This window comes from Pongo pygmaeus, chromosome 21 (genome assembly GCF_028885625.2).
Source record: "Pongo pygmaeus isolate AG05252 chromosome 21, NHGRI_mPonPyg2-v2.0_pri, whole genome shotgun sequence".
NCBI lineage: Eukaryota > Metazoa > Chordata > Mammalia > Primates > Hominidae > Pongo > Pongo pygmaeus.
Genome location: NC_072394.2, coordinates 48,443,854 through 48,469,137, shown reverse-complemented (window position 1 = coordinate 48,469,137; position 25,284 = coordinate 48,443,854). Strand labels below are relative to the sequence as shown.

Sequence of the window (25,284 nt, the reverse complement as noted above, 5' to 3'; positions counted from 1 at the left end):
TTTCTTTCGTCCATTTGGCAACAAAAAGGTGGCAAGAACCCACTCTGTGCCCTGTCCTAGGGTCTGGGAACCCTGTAAGCAGTAGATGGAGGTGGGGGTGGGGGTGGAGGCGGGGATGCTGTTCGGAGCATCTTGCTCCAAGGGTTCATTAAAAAATCCACCAGTGGGCCGGGCGCGGTGGCTCACGCCTTTAATCCCAGCACTTTGGGAGGCCGAGGCGGGCGGATCACAAGGTCAGGAGATCGAGACCATGCTGGCTAACACGGTGAAATCCCGTCTCTACTAAAAATCCAAAAAAAATTAGCCAGGCGTGGCGGCGTGCTCCTGTAACCCTAGCTGCTGGGGAGGCTGAGGCAGGAGAATGGCGTGAACCCGGGGGGCGGAGCTTGCATTGAGCCGAGATCGCGCCACTGCACTCCAGCCTGGGCGACAGAGCGAGACTCCGTCTCAAAAAAAAAAAGAAAAAAAAAAAATCTACCAGTGGATTATCTCAGGTGATAAGTTGGAGATCATCCTGACAAATATGGTGAAACCTCATCTCTACTGAAAATACAAAAATTAGGCGGGCGTGTTGGTGGGCACCTATAGTCCCAGCTACTCAGAAGGCTGAGACAGGAGAATTGCTTGGACCCAGGAGGCGGAGGTTGCAGTGAGCCGAGATCATGCCACTGCACTCCAGCCTGGGCGACAGAGACTCCGTCCCAAAACAAACAAAAAAAGGTCGGGCGCAGTGGCTCATGCCTGCAATCCCAGCACTTTGGGAGGCCGAGGAGGGTGGATCACGAGGTTAGGAAATCGAGACCATCCTGGCTAACACGGTGAAATCCGGTCTCTACTGAAAATACAAAAAAATTTAGCCGGGCGTGGTGGTGGGCGCCTGTAGTCCCAGCTACTCGGGAGGCTGAGGCAGGAGAATGGCGTGAACCCGGGAGGCGGAGCTTGCAGTGAGCCGTGATCGCGCCACTGCACTCCAGCCTGGGCGACAGAGGGAGACTCCGTCTTAAAAAAAAAAATCCACCATCCACTAGAAATGGCAGACCTCCTTCTGGGGTGATTTCAGCCGGTGTGGTATGTTCCTGGGCTGACCGCACTTGTGTAGTCTTGCTTTCCCAAGTGCAAAGGTCTCTGGGACCTTAAGGTCCCCAGGTGGTGACATAGAGACAGGTAGGGGGACCCATAGCAAAGCCAGGCAAGGAAGTCCCGAGATGATTGTGGGTGGCAGGGAAGGAAAAAATATTCCTTGACTTTGTGCCTGGACCTGGTTGCAATAAAGGCCCAAGAGGTAGTTCCTATCATCGTGCACATTTCGCTGAAAGAAGAAACTGAGGGTCAGTGACCCAAGTGAAGTGACTTGCCCAAGATCATGCAGGAAGACATGGATAATTGTAATTTGAACCAAGGTTCCAGCAAAGCGGGATTGTTGGGGCTGAGTGGGCCGGCTCCTGCACTTCCTTCCCTCTCCCTGGGCTTGGGTCCCCCACTTGTCCAGACAGCGGCCGGGCTTGTCACGGGGCTCTGTACAGCCTTTTCCACTCACCCGGCTGCCAGCGTCCCGCCCCGTCCCCTCCCAGCCCCCAAGGAAGGAGGGGAGAGCTGCAGAGAGGAGGAGGGGTCGGGGAGGCCCGGCTTTATAAAGGCGGCTGGAACAACCCTGCCCGCCAGACCCCGTCGCCCGGATCCCCTGAGCTGCCCGCCACCCCACGTGACCGCGCCGCCCCCCAGCTTCATCGCTGAGTGAGTTGGGGCGCGTCCCCATCCCGTCCCCTGTCCCTCGCCGAGCCGCGTGGTGCACTGAAGCCAGGGTGGGGAGGAGAGCCGATGAAGGAGAACGCTAACATGGGGGGCTCCAGGCAGAATCTCTAATGGGAGAGATTTAGGACCTGAGGGAGCCGGGAGACCCGGGAGCCCACGGTCTGGTCGGCCACCTCCTCTCCTCCCCGGGCGCGAGGCCTAGGAGACCGCAAGCCACCCTCCAGGAATGCGCGTGCAGTCGTTGCCGTGGCAACATGCAAGCCTGCGCGGGCCCACCGCTAAAGGAAAGGGGAGGTTGTTGGGGGTGTACAGGGGGCTGGTCCCCTGGAGGTCCAAACTCATCACGCGGCGGTAGCACGAGGGAACTGGGGACGTCCCCTCCCCCGTGTCCCAAATCCTCTGGGAGCCAGAACGCAAGTCGCATCGCCTCTCTGAGCCTCAGTTTCCACATCTGCCAAATGGAGGCAAGATTATTGGTTCCAATTTCTCCAAAGAGTTATCTGGAGGGTAACGATCCAGGCTAGCACCCACTTATGGTTGGACGTCCAAGGAATGGGTTTAAGCGGCTCAGATAACTCCTGCGACCCCACCCCACCCCCAGGCCCGCTCGCCATGGCCCTCTTCGGGGCCCTCTTCCTAGCGCTGCTGGCAGGCGCTCACGCAGAGTTCCCAGGCTGCAAGATCCGCGTCACCTCCAAGGCGCTGGAGCTAGGTAAGGCACAGGGGCAGACAGGGACGGACGGGAGCCGACGGGGTTGGGGTCGCCCCAACAGTGGGCACGGGAGCTAAGGGTTTCGCTGCTGCCTCAGTGAAGCAGGAGGGGCTGCGCTTTCTGGAGCAAGAGCTGGAGACCATCACCATTCCGGACCTGCGGGGCAAAGAAGGCCACTTCTACTACAACATCTCTGAGTAAGTGGGGGGCGGGGCCTCGCGATCCGGGGCGGGGCCTCGGCGGTGGAGGCGGGGCCCGAGAAATCTCAGGGTCTCGGGAGACTGGAGGCTGAGTGGGATGGGGCATGGCCAAATCGATGAGGCTAGACTTAAGAAACCGGATGGGGCCGAAAAGATAAAGGCCAAGCCAGCCATCATAGGCGGGACCAAGCAGATGGGCGTGGCCTTGAAAATGTAGAGGGGGCCAAGAAGGAAGCAGGACCAGTGGATGTGAGGCGTGGCCGAAGAGCACCAGAAAGGTGGAGTCAAGGAACTTGCCAATAGATAAGAGTGGAGTCTCGGGCACGGGGTGGAGCTAATCGGAGGGGTGAGAGAACTGAAGGCTCTAAGTATGGTTTAGGATGAGGGAGGGGGAATAAGGAATTGAGATATCAGGCGGAGCTTAGGTGATGGAGGCAAAGTAAACGGACTCTATTAAAAGACCGGGTGTAGCAACCCCAGGATGTGGGAGGAGAGGGGGTGCAAGCAAACAAGACTTTTTTTTTTTTTTCTGAGAGGGAGGCTTGCTCTGTTGCCCAGGCTAGAGTGCAGTGGCGCGATCTTGGCTCACTGCAACCTCCGCATCCTCAGTTCAAGCGATTTTCCTGCCTCGGCCTCCCGAGTAGCTAGGACTATAGGCGCGTGCCACCACGCTCTGCTAAGTTTTGTATTTTTAGTAGAGACAGGGGTTTCACTATGTTGGCCAGACTGGTCTCGAACTCCTGACCTCAAGTGATCCGCCCGCCTCGGCCTCCTAAAGTGCTGGGATTACAGGCATGAGCCACCGCACCTGGCAAACAAACAAACAAGGCTTTTGAGTGATGGGGTGAAGCTCACTTTTAACACCTGGATCAGGAAGACCTCATCTCTGAGCCACCCAAGTCTAAGTTGGGCACTTGAGGGACAATGGAAGAATTCATTCCACCCACTCCCGCTTCCCCAGGCCTGGACTTGAAAGGGGAGCAGACAAATTTCCTGTCGTTGGGGGGAGTTCCCTCTTCTTGGCCCTGGATCTGACCCTGAGGCCTCCCGTAGGGTGAAGGTCACAGAGCTGCAGCTGACATCTTCCGAGCTCGATTTCCAGCCACAGCAGGAGCTGAAGCTACAAATCACCAATGCCTCGTTGGGGCTGCGCTTCCGGAGACAGCTGCTCTACTGGTTCTTGTAAGGACCCAGCACCCTCAGGGGAGTGGAGAGTGGGTCGGGAGGGCTGGAGGTGCTGTGGGGCTGTGGGCAGCCCCCTTAGCCTTCCTGAGTTTCAGTTTCTTCATCTGTGTAACAGGAACAGGCATATGCATTTCATAAGAGTTGATAGGAGGGTTTGGTAGGATGTGTGGAAAGAAGTGAAACATTATTAAGAGGTGTGGTGATGTATGGGGGCACTGAAGACTCAATTGAGCTCCTACCTGGAGTGAATATTAACCCCCTTGGCAGCTATGATGGGGGCTACATCAACGCCTCAGCTGAGGGTGTGTCCATCCGCACTGGTCTGGAGCTCTCCCGGGATCCCGCCGGACGGATGAAAGTGTCCAATGTCTCCTGCCAGGCCTCTGTCTCCAGAATGCATGCGGCCTTCGGGGGAACCTTCAAGTAAGCCCCAGCCCCAACCCCAGCTCACCCCTTTCGAGCCCCACAGCTCATCTGCCTAGTGCAGTGCAAAGTGCATAGGCCTGGGAACCAGACCAACTGGGTCCAAAGCTCGGCTCTGTCACTTCCTGGCTGTGTGAACTTGGCCAAGTCACTGAAGCTTGGTGCCTCAATATCCTCATTTTATAAGATCCTGTTTTATAAGATCGTTGCCAGGATTATTTGTGTTGTTATATGTAAAAAATATTTAGAACAAGGCTGGCTGTGGTGGCTCATGCCTGTAATCCCAGCAATTTGGGAGGTCAGGGCGGGTGGATCACAAGGTTAACAGATCGAGACCATCCTGGCCAACATGGTGAAACCCCGTCTCTACTAAAAATACAAAAATTAGCTGGGCATGGTGGCACGTGCCTGTAGTCCCAGCTACGTGGGAGGCTGAGGCAGGAGAATCGCTTGAACCCAGGAGGCGGAGGTTGCAGTGAGCCGGGATTGCACCACTGCACTCCAGCCTGGCGACAGAGCAAGACTCCATCTCAAAAAAAAAAAAAAAAAAATTTAGAACAGCACCTGGCATATGATAAATGTATATTTAAGTGCTGGCCACTTAGATAAGAGCAACTGTGAGGACTGATATGCACAGTTGGCCATGTACTGGATTCTCAATAATTGGTATCTCTAAATAATAATAACAAAAATAATTTTTTTTTTTTTTGAGAGGGAGTCTCACTCTGTCACCCAGGCTGGAGTGCAGTGGCGCCATCTCGGCTCACTGCAACCTCCACCTCCCAGGTTCAAGCGATTCTCCTGCCTCAGCCTCCCAAGTAGCTGGGACTACAGGCATGCGCCACCATGCTGAGCTACTTTTTTTGTATTTTTAGTAGAGACAGGATTTCGCCATATTGGCCACGCTGGTCTCGAACTCCTGACCTCAGGTGGTCCGCCCGCCTCGGCCTACCAAAGTGCTGGGATTACAGGCATGAGCCACTGTGCCCGGCCTATTTTTTTATTTTTGCTGCTGAGAAGGGGATATTGTTCTTGTTCTGGAAGAGGGTGGGGGAGAGAAGATGATGGATTATTATCTGGTGTTGGTACACTGTCAGTATTATTTATTCATCAAACAAAGTGTATGCCAGGCCCTGAGGATGCAGGAAGGAGCTCAGAGGCTATCTGGAGTAAAAAACATTTGATATCAGGGCCTGGAGAGAAGAACTAAGAAAGTGCTTTGGGGATTCAGAGGAGGGGAATCTGGGAAGACTGCCTGGAAGAGGAAGCATCTGAGCTCAGATGAGAAAATACAGGGTAGGAACGCAGAGGGTGGAAGGGAGGGCATCGGTAAGCGGATGGATGTGGGGATGTTCAGAGTGGGTTTGAGGTAATGTGGGTGGATTCATTTGGCTGATGGGACCAGCGAGTAGGTCAGGAGGTCTTGAGAATTAGGCTGGAAAGGGAATTTGGGCCTGGTTCTTAGAAAACCTATGTGGAGGAGCTGTTATTCAGGCTGAAGCTGAGGACTCCCACTGCCACTGTTTCCCTAGTCACTGATTTCTCCTGGACCTGAACTGGGGTGGAGGCAGGTTCTGGGCTCACCCGGCCTCTCCTCTCCTCGCAGGAAGGTGTATGATTTTCTCTCCATGTTCATCACCTCAGGGATGCGCTTCCTCCTCAACCAGCAGGTGTGGGCAGCAACAGGGCGCAGGGTGGCAAGGGTGGGCATGCTCTCACTTTGAGAAGGCCCTGACTCTGGCTCCCACCTCGCAGATCTGCCCCGTACTCTACCACGCAGGGACGGTCCTGCTCAACTCCCTCCTGGACACCGTGCCTGGTGAGTTGGTGGCGGGTGAGGCTGAGTGTGCAGCTGTCATGCAGCACCTCAGAGCAGGCCCCTTCTGAGCCCTGCTGTTGAACAGTCCTGGGTTCAAATGTGGCCTCTGAAGCTGACTTGCTGTGCGATTTTGGGTAAAGTGCTCATTTCTCTCTGGGCAAAGTGCTTGTTTCCTCACTTGGCTGGCAGTGCCTCCTCCTGGGGTTGCTGTGAGGATTATCTGAGAGAATAGTTGTAAAGGTCCTCAATATGTGCATGCTGACCACTGGCATCCCATTTGTCTTCATCACCTAGCATCTAATATGTGCTCAATTATCATTAATTCCCTTTTTTTTTGGACAGAGTCTCACTCTGTTGCCAGGCTGGAGTCCAGTGGCGCGATCTCAGCTCACTGCAGTCTCCGCCTCCTGGGTTCAAGCAATTCTCCTGCCTCAGCATCTCGAGTAGCTGGGACTACAGGCGTGCACCACCACGCCCAACTACTTTTTTGTATTTTAGTAGAGACGGGGTTTCACCATGTTGGCTGGGATGGTCTTGATCTCCTGACCTCATGATCCGCCCACCTTGGCCTCCCAAAGTGCTGGGATTACAGGCATGAGCCACTGCGCCTGGCCATGAATTCCCTTTTTCTGAGCCATGACCTCTGTCTACTGTGGGGCAAAGGTATTGTCCCGTCACACCCAATACACAGGCATGGGAAGGGAAGGAGGAGGTAGGAGAAACCAAGGGAAAGGAACCTCATGCCATCTTTTTTTTTTTTTTTTTTTTGAGATGGAGTCTCACTCTGTTGTCAGGCTGGAGTGCAGTGGTGCAATCCTGGCTCCCTGCAACCTCCACCTCCCAGGTTCAAGCGATTCTCCTGCCTCGGCCTCCCTAGTAGCTGGGATTACAGGCGCCCACCACCATGCCCAGCTAATTTTTGTATTTTTGGTAGAGACGGGGTTTCACCATTCTGGACCAGGCTGGTCTCGAATGCCTGACCTCAGGTGATCCGCCCACGTTGACCTCCCTAAGTGCTGGGATTACAGGTGTGAGCCACCGTGCGCGGCCTCCCATGCCATCTTGTTTAGTTATTTTTTTGAAACCTCTATAGTGGTAATAATAATAATAACTAACATTAATGAGCACTTACTACACACCAGGCCCTAAGTGCTTTCCACATAAAACTAATTTGACCCTCATGACAACCCTGTGAGGGATGTATCCTCATTTTATGGGTGGGACTCTGAGCCTGGAGAGGTTAAGCACCTTACCCCACATCACACAGCCGTGAGTGACTTGAGCCCCTTCCTGCAGTGCGCAGTTCTGTGGATGAGCTTGTTGGCATTGACTATTCCCTCATGAAGGATCCTGTGGCTTCCACCAGCAACCTGGACATGGACTTCCGGGTGAGCTCCTTGGTCTGGTGTATGACCTCTGACCTCCTAACAAGACCTCTTTCTCTGCTAAGTTGCAAGATTTTACTTCTTAAAGCACAGCTCTGATGAGGCCACTCTCATTACTGAGAAGGCTATGGCTCCCTGTTACTACAGAATTAGGTTCAGCCTCCTGGGTCTGGCATTTGAGCCCTGTTAATCTTACCTGGCCCCACCTTTTATATCTTATCCTGTTTCTTTGCAGCTGCTCTTTCCCAAATTGGACCCTCGCTTCCCACCTCAGGGCCTTTGCACATGCACGGCCTTTCCCCAACTCCCCTGAAGGAGCTGGACATAAATTTCTATACAAATAATCTCATTTCATTCTCTCACAACCCTGTGAGTCAGGTACTAACATCATCCTAATTTTAGGAATGTGGAGACTTACTCATAGAGGTGACGTCACTTGCCCAGGGCCACATAGCTAGTGTGTAGCCACTACCTTTGGTCTCCCAGAGGAGTATAGCAGTTTCAGAGTGCAGACTCAGGAGCTAGAATCAGTCGGGTGCAGTGGCTCATGCCTGTAATCCCAATACTTTGGGAGGCCCAGGCGAGAGGATCGCTTGAGCCCAGGAGTTTGAGACCAGCTTGGGCATCATAGTGAGACCTCCTTCTCTACAGAGAGAAAAAGAATGCCTGAAGTTCAAATCCTAGCTCTGCCACTGACTAGCTGCACGGCCCTAAGCATAAGTTTTCAGCTGGCCAGTTTCCTAACATGTAAATGGAAATAATCTAGTAAGAAAACACACGTTGTTATGCAGATTAAAGGAGTTGATCTATGTGAAGAGCTTAGAGTACTTGGCAAAGAAGCATGAGTATGCACAATATATGTAAACAGTAGCTGTTGTTACTGCCTCTAGCTTTCAAGGCCCACTCAGATGTCACCTCTTCCATGAAACCTATCCTGACCCTCCCTCCTCCAGTCTGACAGGCTTGCCCCCTGGTAGCAGGTGTCCTCCTTCCAATGCCTTTTAAGAGATGTGCTTGTGAGTCCTCCAAGAACAGCAGCTGGATTCCCGCCATCCCCCACAGTGCCTAGCACGGGGCCGGGAGACACCTGCTGTCGGTCCAGGTGCCAGGCCAGTCTGCCTTGACCCTGACTGTGAATGCCCCACCCCAGGGGGCCTTCTTCCCCCTGACTGAGAGGAACTGGAGCCTCCCCAACCGGGCAGTGGAGCCCCAGCTGCAGGAGGAGGAGCGGATGGTGTATGTGGCCTTCTCTGAGTTCTTCTTCGACTCTGCCATGGAGAGCTACTTCCGGGCGGGGGCCCTGCAGCTGTCGCTGGTGGGGGACAAGGTATGCCGTGGCCTGTTTGTGGGATGGGCAAGAGAGGGTCTGTGACAGAGCTCACTGCCTCACTCCTGATTCCCCTGTTCAGGTGCCCCATGACCTGGACATGCTGCTGAGGGCCACCTACTTTGGGAGCATTGTCCTGCTGGTGAGTGCTGGCAGGGGGCAGGGATAGGGCCACCTGCACACCAGTGAGACCAGGGAGGGGTGCAGGCGGGGCCCCCAGTGGCAGCCACGCAGACAGGGCCCCGGCCTCTTGTCTGTGGCCAATCCCCCTCGCCTTGTCATGGCTGTTCCCATCTATGAAGCGGGCTGCTCCTTCCTGCTCCTTCCTGCTCCATCTCCTTCGCAGAGCTGTTGTGAGGATTAGTGAGAACCCAAGCTTTGCAAGTTTTTTTTGCAATTATTTAATAATAATTCACATATACTTTTGTTTATTTGTGTATTGGGGAGGAGAGTGAGAGTTACACATTTTATTTATTTATTTTTTTTTTGAGACAGAGTCTCACTTTGTCACCCAAGTTGGAATGCAGTGGCACAATCTAGGCTCACTGCAACCTCTGCCTCCCAGGGCTCAAGCCGTCCTCCTGCTTCAGCCTCTTGAGTAGCTGGGATTACAGGCTTGTGCCACCATGCCCTACTAATTTTTATATTTTGTTGAGACAGGGTTTCATCATGTTGCTCAGGCTGGTCATGAGCCCAGAACTCCTGGGCCCAAGTGATCACCCATTTTGGCCTCCCAAAGTGCTAGGATTACAGGTGTGAGCCACCGCACCCAGCAGAATTACAAATTTTAAAAGAAATAATTCAGTCATTATCATCATCCAATTTATGGCTAAGCAATTAAGGGCAGGGTCTCTATTGTCAGACTGCCTGGGCTTCAAGCCTAGTTCTGAAACTGAATAACGACATAACCTCTACAAGTTACTTAACCTCTCTGTGCCTCAATTTCCCCATCTCAAAAATGGGGATATGGCTGGGCATGATGGCTCACGCCTATACTCTGAGAACTTTGAGAAGTCAAGGTAGGAAAATTGCTTGAGCCCAGGAGTTTGAGACCAGCCTGGGCGACATAGTGAGACACTGTCTCTATTGAAAAATAAATTTTTAGTCAGATCTTTTTTTTTGGGTGGGGGGACAAAGTCTCACTCTGCCACCCAGGCTGGAGTGCAGTGGCACAATCTTGGCTCACTGCAACCTGTGCCTCCCGGGTTCAAGCAATTCTCTGCCATGATACTCAGCCTGAAAAATAAATTTGTAAAAAATAACAACAACAAAATTGGCAGTAATAATATCTGCCTCACATGGTTATTATGAGGTTTAAAGGAGCCAACACATATACAGTGTTTAGAATCATGTTTGGTGAAGATTAGGCAGTTGCATCTTATAGTATTCCTTCACTGCCTATAGAAGAAAGCATAGCAGTTTAGAGAAAGAAGATATGCCCAGGCACGGTGGCTCACGCCTGTAATCCCAACACTGTGGGATGGTGAAGCCGGCAGATCGCTTGAGCCCAGGAGTTTGAGACCAGCATGGGCAACGTGGCCAAACCCCATCTCTACAAAAAAACAAAAGCAAAAACAAAAACAAAAAACAAATACAAAAATAAGTCAGGCGTGGTGGCATGAACCTGTGGTCTCAGCTGTTCAGGAGGCTGATGTGGCAGGATCACTTGAGCTGAGGAGGTTGAGGCTGCAGTGAGCCGTGATCATGCCACTGGACTCCAGCCTGGGTGACAGAGACCTTGTCTCAAAAAAAAAGGAGAGAGAGAGCAAAAAGATATGGCAAGGGGTCTGGGCGTGGTGGCTCATGCCTGTAATCCCAGCACTTTGGGAGGCTGAGGTGGGCAAATCACCTGAAGTCAGTTGTTCCAGACCAGCCTGGCCAACATGGCAAAACCCCGTCTCTACTAAAAATACAAAACTTAGCCGGGCATGGCGGCAGGCGCCTGTAATCCCAGCTACTTGGGAGGCTGAGGCGGGAGAATTGCCTGAACCTGGGAGACAGAGTTGCAGTGAGCTGAGATCGTGCCACTGCATTCCAGCCTGGGCAACAGAGTGAGACTCCATATCAAAAACAGAAGACATGGCAAGGTGCTGAGATACTAATGCAAAAAGGACATCCACGAAGAGTCTGGATTGGAGACGGACCTGAATATTGAGATGTATTTAGGAAGCAGAAAGAGAAGAACACATTCCTGTTCCTTTGTGTGGCAACGGCATGAAGGCTAGATGCAGATTTGAGGGTTTTGGAAGCCAGAGCTGTCTCTGTATTTGCAATATGAGAGTCCCCAGGGGACAGAAGCTGCACCTGCCTTCCTTCCCCTTCTTCCCTGGGGGCTCCACAGGAAATGGCAGGGACTTGACCCGCCCCTGCTGCTCATCCCCCAGAGCCCAGCAGTGATTGACTCCCCATTGAAGCTGGAGCTGCAGGTCCTGGCCCCACCGCGCTGCACCATCAAGCCCTCTGGCACCACCATCTCTGTCACTGCTAGCGTCACCATCGCCCTGGTCCCACCAGACCAGCCTGAGGTCCAGCTGTCCAGCATGACTATGGTACGGGTCCCGGAGTGGGGGCTGCTGGCTGGGGGTCAGGGAAAAATGGGCTGTGGGTTACTGACCTTTTGAGTCAGTAACATCCTCCTTCCCATGTTCCTGCAGGACGCCCGTCTCAGCGCCAAGATGGCTCTCCGGGGGAAGGCCCTGCGCACGCAGCTGGACCTGCGCAGGTAGGCAGGTGCACTTCCCTGCCCCTCGGCATCTTGAGGATAATCACACCTGTCCACAGGGATGTTGAGCTAAAGTTCAGTGATACCTATAAGCCACTGAGAGCTGGGGTCTGTCTTTGTTAATGCATGCCAAAGTGCTTTGGTAAAGTCTAACTCCTCTGCATTCTCACATGTCCCAGAGGCAGGCAGGGCAGGTATTATGAGAGATGAACAAATGGGTCCAGCAACGTTAAATAACATGCCCACAGTCACACAGCAAAGATCAGAACATGGGTTTTGACAAAAACCTCAGCACAACACAGCTTTGTGACCTTGAGGCCATTTTATCTTTCTTTTTTAAAAATGTTCTTTTTTTTTTTTTTTGAGAAGGAGTTTCGCTCTTGTTGCCCAGGCTGGAGTGCAATAGCGTGGTCTTGACTCACTGCAACCTCTGCCTCCCGGGTTTAGGCAATTCTCCTGCCTCAGCTTCCTGAGTAGCTGGGATTACAGGTGTGCGACACCATGCCCCGCTAATATTTGCATTTTTAGTAGAGACAGGGTTCCACCATGTTGGTCAGGCTGGTCTTGAACTCCTGACCTCAGGTGATTCACCTGCCCTGGCCTCCCAAAGTGCTGGGATTATAGGTATGAGCCACTGTGCTTGGCCTTATTTTATTGTATTTATTTATTTTTGAGACAGAGTCTCACTCTGTTGCCCAAGCTGGAGTGCAGTGGTGCAATCATAGCTCACTGCAGCCTTGACCTCCTGGGCTCAAGTGATCGTCCAGCCTCAGCTTCCCGAGTAACTGGGACTGCATGCATGCACCACCATGCCTATTTTATTTTTTGTAGAGACGGGGTCTCACTTTGTTGCCCAGGCTGGTCTCCAATTCTTGGGCTCAAGTGATCGTCCCACCTTAGCCTCCCAAAGTGCTGGGATTACAGGCATGAGCCGCCGCACCCAGCCCATTTTGTCTTTCTAGGCCTCATTTTCTCCATGTGTTTAATACAGGCAAAAGTAGCATCTGCCTTCTAGGGCTGTGCTGTCCAATATAGTAGATACTAGCCACATGTGACCATTTACTTTTAAATTAATTATAATTAAATAGTTTTTCAGTTGCACTAAGCCACATTTCATTAGCCACATGTGGCTAGTGACTACCATAGTAGATGGTGCAGATACAAAACGTTTCATAGAAAATCTGACTGGACAGTGCTGTTCTAAGGTTAAAGGAGATAATGTAGGTTAGGACCCTAGGTTCTAGAGGCAGCTTCTGACACTTCCCAGCTGTGTGACTTCAGGCAAATTACTTAACCTTGCAGGGCCTCATTTTCCTCATCTATAAATTAGTGCAAATCCTAATAGTGCCCACTCCTTGGGCTTGTTATGAGGACTAAACCAGTTGGTACTGTATTTTAAAACAGTTTACTAACATTAACTTTTTAAACACGTTGGCTGGGTGCGGTGGCTCACATCTATAATCTCAACACTTTGGGAGACCAAGGCGGGTAGATTGCTTGAGGCCAGGAGTTCAATACCAGCCTGAGCTACAAAGTGAGATCCTGTCTCTACAAAAAAATTTAAAAGTTAGTCGGTCATGGTGATGCACGCCTGTGGTCCCAGCTACTTGGGAGCCTGAGGTGGGAGGCTGACTTGAGCCCTGGAGGTCAAAGCCACAGTGAGTGAAATTGCACCACTGCCCTCCAGCCTGGGCAACATGGTGAGACGCTGTCTCAAAAATAAATAAAAAGAAAAAAAGAAAATAAATATGCTTAGTGTCTGACAGGAACTAAGCAATGTGAAGTTCTGTTACATAAAATAAATAACGCCTGCAAAGCTACCAGCAGAAGTCTGGCACATTAGAAGTGCTCAATAAAGGCCAGGCGCACTTGCTCACGCCTGTAATCCCAGCACTTTGGGAGGCCAAGACGGGCGGATCACAAGGTCAGGAAATCGAGACTATCCTGGCTAACACGGTGAAACCCCGTCTCTCCTAAAAATACAAAAAATTAGCCGGGCTTGGTGGCGGGCACCTATAGTCCCAGTTACTCGGGAGGCTGAGTCAGGAGAATGGCGTGAACCCGGGAGGCAGAGCAGTGAGCCGAGATCGCGCCACTGCACTCCAGCCTGGGCGACAGAGCAAGACTCTGTCTCAAAAAAAAAAAAAAAAGTGCTCAATAAATAAAAATTAGCAGTCTTAGAGAAAAGGAGACCCAAGTGGCAGCAATGACTGCCCCGAGGATACCTGGAAAGTTGTAGCACCTAGAAAGGTGCCTAGGTGGGCATCTGAGCCTGCAACTCAGGCACCTCTGACAGGTAGGCCTGGGTGGCCTGAGGAAGGGGAGCTTCCAGGCTTCCTGTCCACAGGGCTCCTTTCTCTCCCTCAGGTTCCGAATCTATTCCAACCATTCTGCACTGGAGTCGCTGGCTGTGAGTGGGCAAGGGTGGGTGGGCTGGGCTGGGTTCGTGAGATCCTGACCCTCACCATTCCCTCCTCCTCATATAACTGCTCACCTGTGGGCAGCTAAAGGCAAACCCAATCCTGACTCACTGCTCTGTTTCCCCCCTCGCCCCTCCCAGCTGATCCCATTACAGGCCCCTCTGAAGACCATGCTGCAGATTGGGGTGATGCCCATGCTCAATGGTAAGGCTGGGGTGTGAGGATGGAGGAAGAAAGGAGGGGTGAACTGGGCGGGCCCAGACTGAGCAGGGTGCTCCCACCCACAGAGCGGACCTGGCGTGGGGTGCAGATCCCACTACCTGAGGGCATCAACTTTGTGCGTGAGGTGGTGACGAACCATGCGGTGAGTGGGGGCGGGATGGGGAAGGAGGGAGGGCCTTCCCCTCTCCTATAGCTCCCCAGTGCCCTCCATTACCTGACCCCAGCTCCCCAACTACCAGTCGCCCCCTCCCGTTTTAATCTTAGACTCCTAAAAGCCGTTGCATACACTGTGACTTCTCCTTGGAGCACTCTTCTCCCATCCCAAAACCTACTAATCATTCAGGTCTTAGCTCAGAGGTCACCACCTCCAAGAGGCCCTCCTTGACACCCACAGTCTACACTCCTACAGCCTCATTTTAGCACCTTGACATGGAATTATCCATTAGATTGAGTCCCTGAAAGACAAAGACTGTCTCTTGATCTCTAAACTCTGGCCTCAGTAACTGAATGAATAAATGAGGCTCCCCTCTCCCCCACACAGGGATTCCTCACCATCGGGGCTGATCTCCACTTTGCCAAAGGGCTGCGAGAGGTGATTGAGAAGAACCGGCCTGCCGATGTCAGGGCGTCCACTGCCCCCCCACCCTCCACAGCAGCTGTCTGAGCCCTCAACCCCCACGCTGGCAGCTGTCATTCAGGACTCCAACCCCTCTCAGCCCCTCTTTTCCCACATTCATAGCCTGTAGTGCCCCCTCTAACCCCCAGTGCCACAGAGAAGACGGGGTTTGAAGCTGTACCCAATTTAATTCCATAATCAGTCAATCTATCAATTACAGTCCGTCCACCACCTCCCTGTGGGCTGTCCTGAGCTCTGTTGGGTTCCTGGGATGGGATCAGTGCATCATAAAGGGCATTCTTTAAGCAGAGAGGGGGCCAGGCCACCCCATTCAGGAACTGCTGCGGGAATAAAGTGCTAACTTGCCCCCAGGCTGTTTATGGGAGACCCTGGGCCCAGTCTGGGATGTACAGGGCTGTGGGAAGGGGGCAGTCCTGAAGGCAGAACCCGGCCTGCAGGGGCACTTTGCTTAGGAGAGGACTCTCCTAGCGGGAGAGGCTGGGAGGGGCTGCATCAGGCTGTGGAGCTGGTTGCCGTGGTCATCAGTATGGCTGCTTGTTCAGGAAGCGGGAGAACATGGTGAAGGCAGCGAGGGGCTTGTCGGTGGGAACCATGTGGCCGGCGCCCTGAGGAGCAATGTTTGTGAGCTCCTGACCCCCACCATTCCCTCCTCCTCATGTAACTGCTCACTCATTGGGAATTCCTTCATCCCAAGCCCTTTATTCTTCCCAGAACCCTCCCCACCCCTCTCCAAAAAAACTTGCCCATACAGGGGCCAGATGGTAACCCATGACCCAGCCTAAAAGGCAGCCAGAAGGAAAGGACGGGTGGGTCCTGCTCCTTTGCCTCCGGCCCAGTTATCTCTCAGCAGGCCCAGTCCCTACCTTGATCGTGAGAAAGGCGATGTGGGAGAATTCCTTCACGAATCCAGCAATCTGCTCCCCGCTGTCCCCGTACTTCACTAACCAGGGCCGGCGCTGCACCTCCATCTGCCCCGCCAGGAAAGACATCAGCCTACAGCAGCTGCGTCCTTGCTCACAGCTACCAGCAAGACCTTAGGGCTGGGAATTCCTCCACACTTGCCCTCTGTGGGCCAGAGCCAGGCAGCCGGCTGGCCACTCCTAGGCATACCCGCTCCCGATCCTCCACAGCAGCCCCTATCCCAGGGCCAGGAATCTCTGCCTTACCTTCTGGTTGAGGGAATCCACAAACCACTCATCCCCCATGAAATTGCAGGCCATGTCTACATCTCCATTATATAACAGGATCTGGTATTTCTAAAGCAGGACGGGGTAGAAATGAGGGGTGTGGAACAAGCCAAGTCCCCAGCCCTTCCCTAGTTCAAGGCCTACCCCTCAGGGAATTCAAGGGGCCGAGCTAGATAACACAAACCAGGGAATTCTCATGTTTTCTAACGACTTACTGCATGTCCAGTATTCTACTAAATGTTTTATCTGTGAAGGTAGATATCATTATTATCCCCATTTTACAAATGGGGAACCTGAGGCTCATATTTAAGAAATTTGCCCAAGATTATGTGGCTAGTACAGGGACTTGCACCCAGGCCATGTGACTCCAGAGCCCATGCTATTAACCACTGTGCTGGACAGAACCTAGTCCTAACTTGGCTCTGCCAGTGCCTCCTATGTCACCTTGGACAAGGTCTCCTCCCATCCTGGACCTCTGCTGGCCCATTTTTGGCATGAATGAAGCTCTTTTCACACTTAAGGCTCCTTGGCTGATGCAGACCCCTTGACCTCCTGTAGCAGGACAGCATGGGTGGGGACAAACCCAGGTTCAAATTCTGACCCCACCAATCACAGGACCCTGGGCTTCGCCTTTTGGAGTTTCAGCTTCCCTTGTCCTGAGAGGAAGTCTAAAGGGCCCCCAGCTTGCTGTGCTACTCTGGGGTCCTAAGGCTGCTGGTGATCCAGCTGTGCTGTCCCCACTCACCTGTGAGCTAAGCAGCTTCAGATACTGGGAGTTCATGCTTCGGTAGAGACGGCGGTACTGTAAGTTTACCAGAAAGCTGCCGGGAACATACGAGCAGGCCCCAGGAAGACCAGGTCGGGGCGAAAAGTAGTCAACAGATCAGACCTTCTCTCCTATCTCCAAGCTCCAACCCAGAAGGCAGACAGCTGGGTTCCACTCCCCTTTTTGCTTTTTGGGGGGCCACCTCTCTAGGACTGACTTGAATGATGGGCTGGATGGGCTGGGATTCAGACAGCCTCAACTCGCCCCCATTTAGAAAGGTACAGGGATGCCGGGCGCGGTGGCTCACGCCTGTAATCCCAGCACTTTGGGAGACCGAGGTGAGTGGATCACGAGCTCAGGAGTTTGAGACCAGCCTGACCAACATGGCGAAACCCCGTCTCTACTAAAAAAAAAAAAATACAAAAATTAGCCAGGCGTGGTGGTGTGTGCCTGCAGTCCCAGCTACTCAGGAGGCTGAGGCAGGAGAATCACTTGAACCTGGGAGGCGGAGGTTGCAGTGAGCCAAGATCGCACCACTGCACTCCAGCCTGGGCGACAGAGCGAGACTCCATCTCAAAAAAAAAAAAAAAGAAAAAGAAAAAGAAAAAGAAACGTACAAGGGACATGTTTTGGTTGTTACAGGGACTGGGAGGCATCTGGCATTTAGTGTCTAGGGGCCAGCAGGTGTGAGAGTCACAACATATAACAGGGCAGAGTGTGAGCACTGACCAATCAAAATGGACCTGAGCAGCCCTGCTGGGCCCAGTGTCACCCTTTTACTCGGGAGGGGTGGGGTGGGGGCGGTCACAGGAGACTGGACATGGAAGTAACAGTTTCTTATTGTTGTTTGAGATGGAGTTTCACTTTTGTTGCCCAGGCTGGAGTGCAGTAGCACAATCTCAGCTCACTGCAACCTCTGCCTCCTGGGTTCAAGCGATTCTCCTCCCTCAGCCTCCTGAATAGTTGGGATTACAGGAGCCCACCAGCACACCTGGCTAATTGTTGTATTTTTAGTAGAGACGGGGTTTTATCATGTTGGCCAGGCTGGTCTCGAACTCCTGACCTCAGGTGATTCCCCCGCCTCAGCCTCCAAAAGTGCTGGGATTTACACGCGTGAACCACCGTGCCCAGTCGGAAGTAATAGTTATTAACCAATGTGATGGCCGGGTGTGGGGACCCACACCTGTAATCCCAGCACTTTGGGGGGCCAAGGAGGGAGGATTGCTTGAGACCAAGAGTTTGAGACCAACCTGGACAACATAGTGAGACCCTGTCTCTACAAAAAATTTTTTTAAAAATTAGCCAGGAATGGTGGCATGTGCCTGTAGACCCAGCTACTCAGGAGACTAAGGTGGGAGGATTGCTTGAGCCTAGGAGGTTGAGGCTGTAGTGAACTGTGAAACAACAACCAATGTGGCTACATAATGAACTGGGGCCAGGTGGGGTGGCTCATGCCTGTAATCCCAGTACTTTGGGAGGCTGAAATGGGCAGATCACTTGAGCCCCAGAGTTCGAAACCAGCCTGGGCAATATGGTAAAACACCATCTGTACAAAAAATACAAAAATTAGTTGGGGGTGGTGGTGTGCGTCTGTAGTCCCAGCTACTGGGGAGGTGGGAGGACTGCTTGAGCCCACGAGTTCGAGATTGCAGTGAGCTGTGATCACACCACTGCACTCCAGCCTAGGTGACAGAATGAGACCTTGTCTCAAACAAAAATATTTTAAATTTAAAAAAGATAAAAGAATGAATTGGCTGACTCTCAATCCACTGAGGGGTCAGGGATGGATGTTAAACATCCTCTACAGCTCATCTCATTGAGAAACTCTACACAGAAGATCCCTGAGAACCTGCTGATGCCCACAAGCCCCAGCAACCCGCCACCCCAAGTCACAGGTGGCCACAGAACCTCACTTGCACATGTCCCATTGCGGCAGCTGCTCTGGGATGTTGAGGGCCTTCCGCACGTACGGGTTGTTGAGGTAGGTGGAAGCAGCTGTTGTGTTGGTGCAGGGGGGGTCCATGCGTACTTTATCCCCTGAGCGCAGCAGTGCCTGGAAGGCACAGACAGATGGTCAGGGCCTCTGCTTCTCTGCCCCTCCCCCTTCTCCCACCTCACCAGGAGGAAGCCCACGCCCTTGCACACCTGATGCCACGTCCGCTTGAGTGGCAGGCGAGTGAAGATGTTGCCCAAATCCTGGACCACAACAGTGTCCTTCTCATACCTGCATGTGAGGTGGGGGGATGGGTGTGGAGCCTCCAGATGGGGCTGGGGTTGGCCCCAGGGGCACCCAGCAGCACCTACCTAAAATGGCTGGGCACCCCTCCAGCACACGGGGCATAGAGATTGTAGATGTTGAGGCCAGAGTTGCCCACGATGCGGGCCACTTCCTGAAGCTGCAATGATACACCAAGCCACCATGCTTTACAGATCCCCGGCCTCTCCACAACCCCACCAAGTTGTCCCAAGATTTACTGCTCTTGGATTTCACCTCTTCACCCTTCATCCATTTTTTTTCACAGGTAGGGAAACTGAGGCTCAGTGGCAGGAATCTTCCCAGACCTGGGTCCAAATCCTAGCATCACTGCCTCCCAACACTGTGACTTCAGACAGTGATTTCAAAATTCATGGCCCTCAGTTTCCTTATCTGGAAAATGTGAGTAGTATGATCTCATTTGAGGGGGAATCTTGAAACTTAAATAATCTACATAGACACAGTTCAGCACAGTGCCTGCCACATTGCAGGAGTTTGATAAATGTGAAGAAGTCCTTTCTCCCTCACAGAGGTTATGGGATTTGCCACCATAGGAGGTGGTGGTGGTGGGAATACACACTTAGACACATGTCCCAGAGAACACTAAATTGCTTAAAGGTGTAAGAAAGCAATGAGGGTGGAGAACAAGGAGTCCCTAAGGAGGGAATGTGGTCCCGTTCTCAGGATTAGGGATGGGAGAGCTGATGCAAAGTGACAGTAGAACCTCACATTTGTCACGCATTCCGGGTCTTTGTTGTCATAGAAGTTACACTTGTTTTGAGAGCAGCAGTGGGTCTGGAGAGAAGACCAAAGCCTGTAGGAGATAAGAGTGAAAAGCGCATCAGCCTCTGGTGGGAAGAGGAAGGCAGAGGAGGCGAGCATAGCCCCCACCTCCCACCAACCTCCCTGACCCTAGGAGACTAGGAAAGATATCACAGGGTATGGTCTGTACATCATCTAAGCTAGCTCCCAAAGAGGTGCCCCAGGGTCATACAGACAGGCCTCCTTAGTTCCTTTAAAATCTGATCTCTGGCTGGGCACTGTAGCTCACGCCTGTAATCCCAGCACTTTGGGAAGATCATTTGAGGCCAGGAGTTTGAGTCCAGCCTGGCCAACACAGCAAAACCCCATCTCTACTAAAAATACAAAAAATTAGGCAGGTGTGGTGGTACGCGCCTGTAGTCCCAACTGCTTGGGAGGCTGAGGCACGAGAATTGCTTGAACCTGGGAGGTGGAGGTTGCAGTGAGCTAAGATCCTGCCACTGCACTCCAGCCTGGGAGACAAAGTGAGAATCTGTCTCAAAAAAAAAAAAAAGAAAGAAAGAAAATCTGATCTCTATTCTTTGGCCTTTCAGCACTAGGTTCTTTCTGCAACCCACCTGCTGCTCATAAACCTGGGCTGGGCCTGTCATATCATGTGCCTGGAGGATAGACCAGAGATCATGTGACCTGCCCCACCCTAGAGATTGCCCAACTGCCCTATCCCATACCTGTTCCCCAGAAGGCCATGGTAGTAGGCAAAGTAGACCAGGGAGTTGTCATTCTGCTCATAGGAGGAGAGTCCATTGCCCACAGCCAGCCCCTGTGAAACACCTAGGGCGCTCAGCTCATGTGGAGGGCGAAGAGGAAGAGCCTCCCTCACCCTAACACCCAGACCTTCAGCAATCCGGAAGCTGAAACCCAGGGTGGTTTATGGGGGCGGGTGGGTATGGAAGGCCACTCAATGCAAAACACAGAGCTGGCAGCCTGACAGGTGAGTTTCCTGTGTGTGGGAGGCACACAGACAGACCTAGGGCAGCCGGTGGTGGGGAGGTTATGCAGGAAGCTGGGTTGGATGAGGACATTGACCAGTCTGACCTTGCTAACTGCAAGGCCACAGCCTCAAGGTGCCTCCCTTCCCTCCTGCAGCTGCCCTGCACCTGAAGGTTCATGCTGGGGTCCTGCATGACCAGCACGGCCAGGGTGGGGATGTAGATGCCAGCATAGCTCTCCCCGGTCAGGAAAAGTTTGTTGTTCTTGTACTCCGGAAAGAGGCGGAAGAAATCTTGAAGGGCCTCAAAATTGCTCTGGGCGACCTGGGGATGGGAGAGCAAGACAGAGGGAATCAGGAAGCTTTGGTATTTGAACTGGAAAGAACTTCAGAGATAACGACATCAACCCACCCTATTTGTGCAAGAGGAAGTGACCGGCCACCATACCACAATAGCATATGACAGAGCAAAAAGTGGACTCCAAGGCCATGCTCTGTCTCCCAGCATCATGCCATGGATGGAGGACCGGGGGGCCTGGGGCAGATGGGCAGGCACCAGACTCACCTCAGTGTCATTAGTTGCATAAAACTTGTCATCGGAGTAGGAGAAGCCCACCCCAGCTGGGGACTCCAGGTATAACACATTGGCAATCTAGAGGGGAGGGAAAAATGAGCTAAATGCCACCCCATCCAAGTGCCCAGGCACCCCCACAGGACCCACAGCTCCAGCTATACCAGATTCCAAGAATAGGGGTTGTACTCCAGGGTGACACCATCTGGCTGGACCTGAGGAGGAAAGAGATGGCTGAGTAAGTCCCAAGGGCCAGCTGGGTGGAGGGAAAGGGCCACCATGAGAGACACTTTACATGTCGGCAAAACCTCTGAGAGGTACAGGCAGCAAAGCCAATGGCATAGAGGAAAATCCCGAGGCTTAGAAGGAAGGAAACTTTTTGGAAAATCACAAAGTCCCTTTCTCGCTTTCCCCAGCCTTTTGCTTTGGGAACTGTGCTTTCCCCCTGCTGTCCACTCACCAGGAAGGGGCCATGCTCTGTGAGGAGTCCATCTAGGGAGCTGCAGCCGGGACCTCCATTGAGCCAAAGCACCACAGGGCTGTTCTCGGGATCCTTCTGGGACTCCACAAACCTGGGAGGGGGGTCAGGGCAGGGTTGGCGCAGTTGGAGGGGCCCTTTCCAGCCCTCCCGGCTCCCAGGCATCCTCAGGGGTCTGCAGAACTATCCCCCATCCCTCATCCGTCATCTCTTCTCCCAATCCCGCCCAGGAGGCAGGGCGGCAGACCAGTAGTGGAGGTGCTTTGAGCCGGAGCCTTTGAGGTAGCCGGAGTACTGGCGGAAAGACGGCTGCTTGGCTAGCCCCGGGAGGCGCTGGATCTCGTCCTGATCGGAGGCTGCCTCGCCTCGGGACGCCCAGGACACTAGCAGCAGCAGCAGGAACAGCGGCGGCGGCGCGGCTCGGATCATCTACGGGAGGCAGCAGAGGGACTGTTGACTCGCTCCTCAGCGCTTCCGTGCAGCAGCCCCCGAGGCGGAGCTGGCGGCGCCTCTGCGAGGGAAGCCCCGGCCCCAGCGCCAGCTCCCACCCCCGAGCCTTCTCTGCCGCGCACCGATCCCAGGATCGGGGATCCCCTCCAGCCTCCGGTGCCAGCTCACCTCTGCTCCCCCGCGTCCTTGCTCTCCTGGAGGCGCCCGGGGACTGGAAGTCATGTGTACGAGTCACGTGAACTCAGGCGCCACGTGACAGTCTTCCTCCCGCCCCTTCTTTGGTCCCTACGGACCTGGGGGGCGGTGGCGGTCAATGCCGGGTCAAGGTCCGCGGACCTCGCGGATCGTAGCCCGGGCGCACGCGATCAGATGATCCTGGTGTGGACGGCCAAGTTGTAGGCGGGATGGCTGAGCAAGCGGCGCTAGGACCCCCGGGCAGAGGCTCGGGGAAGGGAGTCGGGGGGAAATGCCTTACAAGGTCCCCTTGCGGTCACCATCTGAGCCCGCCGCCCAAAATAGCCCCCGGCGCCCGCTGGCCTGCCTTATGGCCGAGAGATGGCTGCTGCCTCCGAGCCCGTGGATTCGGGTGCACTCTGGGGACTCGCGCGCCCGGAGCCCCCTCCCACCCGCTTCCATCGGGTGCACGGTGCCAACATCCGCGTGGACCCCTCTGGGACGCGGGCCACACGCGTGGAGAGCTTCGCCCATGGCGTGTGCTTCAGCCGCGAGCCGCTGGCCCCGGGCCAGGTCTTCCTGGTCGAGATCGAGGAGAAAGAGCTGGGCTGGTGCGGACATCTGCGTCTCGGTCTGACGGCGCTGGACCCCGCCAGTCTGGCCCCCGTTCCCGAGTTTTCTCTGCCCGACCTGGTCAACCTGGGCCACACCTGGGTCTTCGCCATCACGCGCCACCACAACCGCGTGCCCCGGGAGGGCCGCCCGGAGGCGGAGGCAGAGGCCCCCAGCCGACCTCCAACCCTCCTGGTGGAACCATATCTGCGCATTGAGCAGTTTCGCATTCCCCGGGACCGCCTGGTGGGCCGCAGCCGGCCAGGGCTCTACAGCCATCTCTTGGACCAGCTCTATGAGCTGAACGTGCTGCCTCCGACCGCGCGCCGTAGCCGCCTGGGCGTCCTCTTTTGCCCGCGCCCCGATGGCACGGCCGACATGCACATCATCATCAACGGCGAGGACATGGGTCCGAGCGCCCGGGGACTGCCAGCTGCGCAGCCCCTTTATGCGGTGGTGGACCTGTTTGCTTCCACCAAGAGCGTGCGCCTTGTCCAGCTCGAGTATGGCTGTAGGTATCCCTGGGCAGCGACCCCTCCTGGTTCAGTGTAGGTACAGGAATCTAGTAGGGCTCCGTTGCCCATGTGCTAGGCCTTGGTCTGTCCGGCACTAGTTTAAGAGCGGGAGAATCTAGCTTCAAATTGCACCTCTGCTTGTGATCTTGCACAAGCCTCTACCTGGTTTTGGGCCTTGGTACCCATCTTGGCTGATTGATTAAGATGCCCTACAAGTTCCCTTTTAGTTTTGATAGTGTTTCCTGTATTCACCTAGGGCAGGGATTCTAAACCAATTTTAGATATTAGGGGCCTCTTTGAGAATTGTTTGCCCTTTTCTTAGAAATATGCTTGGCCGGGCACGGTGGCTCACACCTGTAATCCCAGCACTTTGGGAGGGGGAGGCAGACAGATCACTTGAGGCCAGGAATTCGAGACCAGCCTGGTCAACATGGTGAAAGCCTGTCTCTACTAAAAATACAAAAATTAGCTGGGTGTGGTGGCATGTGCCTATAATCCCAGCTATTCAGAAGGCTGAGGCAGGAGAGTCACTTGAACCCGAGAGGTGGAGGTTGCAATGAGCTGAGATCTCACCAGTGCACTCCAGCCTAGGCAACAGAGCGAGACTCTGAAAAAAAAACAGAAAGAAAGAGAGAGAGAGAGGAAGAGAGAGACAGAAAGGAAGCAAGCAAGCAAGCAAGCTAGCTCAAACCTGGGCAACAAAGTGAGACCCCATCTGTACAAAAAATTAAATAATTATCTGGGCATGGTGGTGCATGCCTGTAGTCCCAGCTATTTGGGAGGCTAAGGCAGGAGGATCGCCTGAGCCCAAGAATTGAAGGCTGCAGTTCACTGACCACTGCACTTCAGCCTGGGTGACAGAGCAAGACCCTCTCTCTTTAAATAAAAAAAAAAGAAAGAAAGAAAGAAAGAAACATGCTCATAGACTTGGGCATATTGGCTTCGAGGCATAACAAACCCCAGACTGAGAGCTTCTTACTGCTGAGTATGATTCATTATAGCTCTGGTAAGCATTGTAGTTATACCTCTCATCACATTTCATGAATTCAATGCACCAGAACCCTCTTTGTGCCAGGCCTGTGCTGGAGGCTTCAGTTGCACAGGCAAATCAGACACTACCCCTGCCCCCAGAAGCTGCTAAGTGAACGAGGAAGGGATTGTGCTAAGTGTTATGATATAAACAGGGTTGCAGCTTTGTGATAGCTCTCAGGAAGAGGTGCTTCTCTCAGCCCCATGAAGAGCCCCATGAAGCAGGCTGGGCCCAGAGAGCAGTAAGGACTTGCCCACATTTAATGGCAAAGTGGGGACCATGACCTAGATCTTCTGGGTCTTGGCCTCAGACCCACCCTCCAGTTCAGTTTGCCTTTCACAGTCTTCTTCCCACAGTGCCATCCCTGCAGACTCTGTGCCGCCTAGTGATACAGAGGAGCATGGTGCACCGGCTGGCCATTGATGGGCTCCACCTGCCCAAAGAACTTAAGGACTTCTGCAAGTATGAGTGAAGACCCGCAGCACACCAGAGCAGAGCTGCATCCTGGGGCCCCAGACCTGTGGCTGGCTGGTCCGAAGTTGGCCACATTGCTGCCAGCCAGGACAAGAAATAAACAGCCAATGCTGACATCTTGATCGCTGGAAGGTCTCCTTGCCCCTACAGCCTATGAGAGGCACTTCATTTAGAATCACTGCAGGTCAGCAGGTCGGAGCAAGAGAGCAGGGGTCCCTA

General features: G+C 53.5%; 3 protein-coding genes across 6 annotated transcripts; 2 read left to right on the top strand and 1 right to left on the bottom strand.

Annotated features, from left to right (window-relative positions):
- The first annotated feature begins 1,407 nt into the window (after positions 1-1,407).
- PLTP (phospholipid transfer protein) lies at positions 1,408-15,016 on the top strand. Of its 2 annotated transcripts, XM_054467097.2 has the most exons (16): positions 1,408-1,734; positions 2,354-2,464; positions 2,562-2,661; positions 3,718-3,846; positions 4,117-4,272; positions 5,879-5,942; positions 6,028-6,091; positions 7,388-7,479; positions 8,627-8,803; positions 8,886-8,945; positions 11,188-11,352; positions 11,458-11,525; positions 13,893-13,935; positions 14,086-14,149; positions 14,233-14,309; positions 14,709-15,016. In XM_054467097.2, the coding sequence occupies exons 2-16, from the start codon at positions 2,365-2,367 to the stop codon at positions 14,829-14,831; spliced, it is 1,482 nt and encodes a 493-aa protein (XP_054323072.1). In that variant the 5' UTR covers positions 1,408-1,734; positions 2,354-2,364; the 3' UTR covers positions 14,832-15,016. The 2 variants fall into 2 exon arrangements, with proteins under 2 accessions (XP_054323072.1, XP_054323073.1); XM_054467098.2 differs by lacking the exon at positions 4,117-4,272 and having other exon boundaries at positions 1,492-1,734.
- On the bottom strand, positions 14,952-23,557 carry CTSA (cathepsin A). 2 transcript variants are annotated; one of them, XM_054467094.2, is made up of 15 exons: positions 22,429-23,557; positions 22,058-22,239; positions 21,793-21,904; positions 21,497-21,547; positions 21,327-21,413; positions 20,931-21,086; positions 20,502-20,593; positions 19,741-19,825; positions 19,062-19,153; positions 18,903-18,981; positions 18,671-18,810; positions 16,737-16,812; positions 15,971-16,060; positions 15,668-15,772; positions 14,952-15,409 (listed from the first exon to the last, which is right to left on the bottom strand). In XM_054467094.2, the coding sequence occupies exons 1-15, from the start codon at positions 22,480-22,482 to the stop codon at positions 15,326-15,328; spliced, it is 1,485 nt and encodes a 494-aa protein (XP_054323069.1). In that variant the 5' UTR covers positions 22,483-23,557; the 3' UTR covers positions 14,952-15,325. The 2 variants fall into 2 exon arrangements, with proteins under 2 accessions (XP_054323069.1, XP_054323070.1); XM_054467095.2 differs by having other exon boundaries at positions 22,383-22,473.
- NEURL2 (neuralized E3 ubiquitin protein ligase 2) lies at positions 22,600-25,181 on the top strand. Of its 2 annotated transcripts, none has more exons than XM_054467104.2 (2): positions 22,600-23,557; positions 24,934-25,181. In XM_054467104.2, the coding sequence occupies exons 1-2, from the start codon at positions 22,816-22,818 to the stop codon at positions 24,975-24,977; spliced, it is 786 nt and encodes a 261-aa protein (XP_054323079.1). In that variant the 5' UTR covers positions 22,600-22,815; the 3' UTR covers positions 24,978-25,181. The 2 variants fall into 2 exon arrangements, with proteins under 2 accessions (XP_054323079.1, XP_054323078.1); XM_054467103.2 differs by having other exon boundaries at positions 22,607-23,557; positions 24,948-25,181.
- Positions 25,182-25,284: the final 103 nt, after the last annotated feature.

Bases quoted from the DNA above. Each gene is read 5' to 3' on its own strand.
- PLTP (XM_054467097.2), top strand. From the start codon at position 2,365: ATGGCCCTCTTCGGGGCCCTCTTCCTAGCGCTGCTGGCAGGCGCTCAC. The intron at 6,092-7,387 runs GTGAGTTGGTGG...CCCTTCCTGCAG, and splicing joins CCTCCTGGACACCGTGCCTG to TGCGCAGTTCTGTGGATGAG. The intron at 8,946-11,187 runs GTGAGTGCTGGC...CTCATCCCCCAG, and splicing joins TTGGGAGCATTGTCCTGCTG to AGCCCAGCAGTGATTGACTC.
- CTSA (XM_054467094.2), bottom strand. From the start codon at position 22,482: ATGACTTCCAGTCCCCGGGCGCCTCCAGGAGAGCAAGGACGCGGGGGA. The intron at 21,087-21,326 runs GTGAGTCTGGTG...TCCCATCCCCAG, and splicing joins ATGCAACTAATGACACTGAG to GTCGCCCAGAGCAATTTTGA. The intron at 15,410-15,667 runs GTAGGGACTGGG...ATTGCTCCTCAG, and splicing joins TCGCCTTTCTCACGATCAAG to GGCGCCGGCCACATGGTTCC.
- NEURL2 (XM_054467103.2), top strand. From the start codon at position 22,816: ATGGCTGCTGCCTCCGAGCCCGTGGATTCGGGTGCACTCTGGGGACTC. The intron at 23,558-24,947 runs GTAGGTATCCCT...TTCTTCCCACAG, and splicing joins TGTCCAGCTCGAGTATGGCT to TGCCATCCCTGCAGACTCTG.